Raw genomic sequence first — 5,445 nt, forward strand, 5'->3', positions numbered from 1 at the left:
TAGTTTTTTGTACATACGTTTCTGCCGCACACTTTAGTGGGAAAACGGATCGTCAAAGTATCCGAAAATGGAATCAGTAAACGGACAAAAATCTGCACTTCAACCACTTTTTTGTCCTTTTTCGGATCAGTTTTCAGATTTTTTTCTGGCTGGGTAATAATAGCCATTAAGAACAATTTCCGTTACATTTGAATATAACCAGCAGCGACTTCTGTTTATTTTTCATTTTACGTTGGCAGTGGTTTTATATTAATCGCTTGAAGATGGGTCGCAAAATTATATTTACCAGTGGGAATATTAGTTGTGTTTTGCAGGTGCTCACGATATTCACGATTTACAGGTTTTTTTTCGCAGGAAAGCGTTCCAGGTGCCAAAAAAACTGTAAGTCAAACCACGTTTATGAGAAGGCAAGTGAGCTTATTTTTTGTCAAGCATAACGCGAGACGGTTGATAAGGACTCCATGGCGCTTTAGATTTAAAAATTAAATGGAAGTAGGTAGACGAAATTTAATAAAAATGACAGATTTATTATCTGAACACACTCAGGGAAATAATGCATAGTAAAAATGAATACTTTATATTTGATTATCGTTTAAAAATGTTCGTAATTAAAAATAATATTTTCCTTTTTTGACTGTTCACATCTGAGTATGTATGTATATGTAAAAACTGTGACAGACAGTGTTGCCAAATTTTTTTTGGCATTTGTCTCCTTAATCCCCATTTAAATCCCTTTAAGTATAAAATAAAAAAAAAAAGTATTGTTATTTCTGTTAGTTCATTTTAATTGGAGTTTTGAATACTTTTTGGTTACAAATTTTCACAGATTTATATGTGTTCATATTTATGTGATCATTTAGTGATTTATTTTTTATGGTTTTTGGAGACTAAGGTACCTCTTCCCATTGCTGTCTGTAAATTCCCCAAATTAGTATGTTTTTTTTTTATGCGCTTGCCACTTTGTAAATTTCTTTTTATACTGGCTGCGTTTCTTTATAGATTCCGGATAATCCCATTTCACAGCCGGAATAAACAGAATACGTTTGAAATATACATTAACATATCATCAGGAACGTTCTAAAGAATAAGTAAACAAAAAAGTTTATTCCAAACGTTCAGAATGAATAAAGAAATTCAGCCACTAAATAAAGAACCGACAATGTTGGCGCAAGGAAATCAGAAATAAATGTAGTTCATTCGGTGAATGCCAATCACAGCGTTCCTTTTACAATTTGATGTAATGAAGTGAGAGAAAATTGTTTGTTCAGCGAAAGCCAATCAAAGCAGACATTTGCTCCGAATAATGCTTTTATAACGAAAATCTTTGTTTGAGAAATTTTTAAGGGCAGGCAATAAAATATATGTATTTTAATTTTAATATGAATATTTTAGATCAAATAAAAATCCCCATAAAATCCCCACATCCCCAAACGAAAAAATCTATCCCCAAATGGTTTCAGAAATCCCCAAAATGGGGCGAAATCCGCACATCTGGCACCACTGGTGACAGACGACAAAGCTTATGCATACGGTGACCATCCGTCCTTTATTTTAAAGGACAGTCCTTTATTTTAACCCCCTGTCCTTTATAATTTTTTCAAAATAAAGGACGCCTTTTGACCTTTATTTTTTAAACTGTCCCTTAAAATCGGCTCTGCATTTTTCAGAGGTAAATTTTTAAACGCAGAATATGAGAAATAAAAATGTTCCTTATAAAATATAATGAAAACTTTCGTCAGTTTGTTTCGCACCCCACTTAAGGGTTTATATTTAATCGGTAATCTTTGTACAATCTATAAAGCATAGGGAAAGTTGTGCCCAGGATCGTGTTGAACGCTGAGTTTCCACTGAAATTGAAGAATAAACCCCCTGGTGCGCATTGGTTTAAAACTGGCATTAATTTACTTCATTTTTCACTTAATTTTTATTTTATTTTTTATGAAAGCTTATCATATTTTCAAGAGACCAGTTGAGCCTGATTACTGAATTTTAATTTGATTATATTAAATTTTTTAGTGCAAAATGCAGAAAATGTAGCAATTTTGAAGAAAATTTATTCTCCTGTTCCAGTTAATAAATGTTATATAACAAAAACTAGTTGAAAACAATTGTATGGTTCTCCCAAAAAAAAACAATACACAAAATTTTTGGTTTTCGGTAAACGCATTTTAGTAGCAAAGGATGGCGAAGTCTTTGAAAAGGATTTGGATTCATTTCTCGCTACAGCAGGGGAACTTATAAATTAAATAATATAATTAACTGGTAAATATTAGATTTAAATTGCGATATGGGCAAGGTACTTTTATCATACAAGTTGTATATACGTATTCCCAAATCATTTTGGAAAAAATTTCCTTTATTTTACGTTGGTTAATATGGTCACCGTAATTATAATGCACTTGATCAAAAGATCCTTACGAATTCGCCGCGATTTGTTACGATTCGCACCGTGCATTATAACCAAGGTATAACCTTGTATTATTGAATCATGATTCATGAAAGCAGTTCACCATTTAACCTCGGTCAATGCGCACGCGCCGTCTTCAAATAAGTCATTGGCAAATCCTTTTATTTTGAATTATATATGAGAGGAAGGCGTGCTTATAGTCCGATTTCACCGTACGTTTTCAGTACCAACCTACCTTGGATAAAGGGCAACCTTTATACCAAATTTTTTTTTGAGATATCTCAATTTATGTTTGAGTTTACGTGTACACGGACAGAACGACGGATGGACAGACATGGCTAAATCGGTGTACAAGTGCGTTCGGGTATAAAAACAGCAATTGATTACGCGAAAGTGATTCCTCTGTGATTAAGTGACTGATGAGCGAGAACCGCTAGTGATAACATCAGCGATGCACTGTTTGCCAAAAATCATCTATCTTCTTCTATACTATTATTCTGAGAAGCGGCTCTTATTCCTGCAAATCTATTAGCTCCAGCATATCACGCCATATATGTTTTGTTTAAAAAGCGCGATGAGACTATTAGCGCATAATTGAGCCGTTTATTTTGAAAGTGACATAAGTCACTTCATTCCTCTTGTGCTTAAATAACCGGCTATTTGTAATCGAATGCATCGTCATAAACTAACGACAAAGCCTTCAACCTTTCGTTGATGAAGTTGAACGAAAAACCGACGCGTTTAAATACATGTAGCCGGTAATTGAAGCACTAGATTTGTGAAGTGACTTATGCCACATTCAAAATAAACGGCTCATTTATCAAATTTAGGACTGATACTACAAAATATTTTTTTTTTTTTTTTATACCTAAATCTCTAATTCAAACCATGTCATTCTAAAATGGCATAGCCAACTGTCCTAAAATGGAAATAATTTCGAATAAAAATCGGATGTCTCGTCCCTTTTTCCTTATCCCGTTTCTGGACGTTTTCCCAGAAAAGTACAGAAATTTATGATCATATTCTCATGCGTTTCGTTGTGCACTTCACATATGTTTTTTTAGATATAAAAAAATATATAAAAATTTTACCTCTGTATCTACTTCGGAGACACGAAAAAGTTGTGCACTTCACATATGTTTTTTAGATATAAAGAAAATATATAAAAATTTTACCTCTGTATCTACTTCGGAGACACGAAAAAGTTTTTATAACGTTTTTTTTTTTTGCCTCAGACCCAAATCAAACCTGGGATCTCGAGGAAACTATCAAATAACAGCAAACGCCTATTCACACTCATCTAGAGTTATGTAAACACATGTGCAAATGTTCAGTTTGAATAGAAATCTTTTGAGACGTTTTGTGGAGACTTAAAATCATAGTTAATGGAAATGGGCTTTTTCCTGATAAGAAAAATGTGTAGAAAACTCACCGTCCGCCAAACGTAGCCTCCAAAGTTCTAAATAAGTACACTCACAAGGGAAATAGAAAACTTAAACACAATTGCATCTTATAAATCTCAATAAAACTAATTCAAAGCTTAAGTATAAGTCCCTCAGAATGGCGAGAAAGTCAGTATCAACGATAAACTTATGAATAACATGATGGATAACGTTTTGTACTTACGTAGAATATGTTTGTAGTTAGGTGTTTGCTTTAGCTGATGGTAGAGATTTACAAATAATGCAGCAAAAAAGTAGTTGCACACAATCGCCAGACAACAAGAGAAATAAAACAATATTTGCCGACGAGTGGTGCGCCAAATGTCAGTCATTATATTATCGATCTCTTGCTTCAATTGGTATTTTACGGGGAAATCTATAAAAAAATTAAAAAATACAACAATAGAACTAATGAGAACATCTCGCAGATATTGCTGATGTCAAACCGTGTTGAAATATTTCTATTTTATGTATTAGGTCGTGGGTTAAAACCTGGTCCAGTAGACGGTAAAAGGTTCGTTGCCTTAACAGATAGTACACCATTTTGAAGAGCGAAATGAGAGTCTGCAAAGCAGTGCAAACAGTCTGCGAAGATAATTTAAATTATTAAGTAAGTACCGAACAATTTTTTATGTAAAACAAGCAAACCTCAGCTAAGAGAGGAATGCTATCGAAATTTCTCTGGAGGTAGCACCAATGGGCGTACAAGGACAGCGTGCTACTCACCACCAAAATCACATTAACGCTTCAATGCACAAATAAGTTATTAATTAAGTTTATTAATAAAAAACATATAGGCTTGTTCTATTCATTGCACTTACATTCTCAACGATTCTTTGAATTTACTGGGTGCGGTCAAATTAACGCCTAATCCATAAGAAACTGCAAACAGCACTTTTATTGAATTAAAATTACGTTCACGAACTTCGGCCAATTTGTCTAAAATCATTATTTTGTCTTAAATATAGCAACTCTTGTTTGTGTAGCTGAATAACTTAAGTTAAAATTAATTTCTGCACACTTCATCTTAAATACTAGTTGTTCAAAGTAATGAAGTGATATCCGAGTATGCGCTGCGTAAGCTTCTGCGTACAATATTAATTGCTTAATTGATACCTTGGAATATAGGGGGACTTGCCATGATTTAAAATGTAATTAATATGCACACCCTCAAGTGATTGGGTTAAGCGCGGTTCGTCATTGGTCCTTTGTGAGTTCGTGCTCACCATCGCCTATCTGTCAACGCCCATGTTAAATGTTTAATTTCTCAAACGTCAGCAGCAATGTCATTGTTCGCGCTGGTGGTCATACTACTTTGGAGCAGATTGGCATTTAAGTAAGGGCTTCGGAGCGGAGCGAAGCCTAGGAGCAAGGAGCAAAGGATTTTAGCTGGAGCGGAGCGGAGCAAAGAGCTAAACAAAATTAATTTTCTCCTTAGCTTATTAAAGAAAAATATTCAGTTAATATATTTGCTTACATTTTTTTATTTTTGCCACTGAAAACAACTCTGTTAAATAAATTTCCATTCTATTTATTTCGCTTGGCAATATCAGAGAACGTTTATAACTGAGAAGGCGCATTTTCTCTGTGAACTAA

At 33.9% G+C, this 5,445-nt stretch overlaps 1 protein-coding gene across 1 annotated transcript in view; it reads right to left on the reverse strand.

Moving 5' to 3' along the window:
- LOC118746096 (odorant receptor 63a-like) overlaps positions 1 to 4,798 on the reverse strand; it is a 14,300-nt gene extending 9,502 nt beyond the window's left edge. The window contains exons 1-4 of the mRNA XM_036479870.1: positions 4,671 to 4,798; positions 4,498 to 4,594; positions 4,296 to 4,434; positions 4,034 to 4,225 (exon numbers count right to left, since the gene is read on the reverse strand). Of these exons, the coding sequence (XP_036335763.1) occupies positions 4,034 to 4,225; positions 4,296 to 4,434; positions 4,498 to 4,594; positions 4,671 to 4,798 (556 nt within the window). The remainder of the gene's footprint in view (positions 1 to 4,033; positions 4,226 to 4,295; positions 4,435 to 4,497; positions 4,595 to 4,670) is intronic.
- Positions 4,799 to 5,445: the final 647 nt, after the last annotated feature.

The sequence above is a fragment of the Rhagoletis pomonella genome, unplaced genomic scaffold (assembly GCF_013731165.1).
Source record: "Rhagoletis pomonella isolate Grant_MI unplaced genomic scaffold, Rhpom_1.0 Rhpom_scaffold_00010, whole genome shotgun sequence".
NCBI lineage: Eukaryota > Metazoa > Arthropoda > Insecta > Diptera > Tephritidae > Rhagoletis > Rhagoletis pomonella.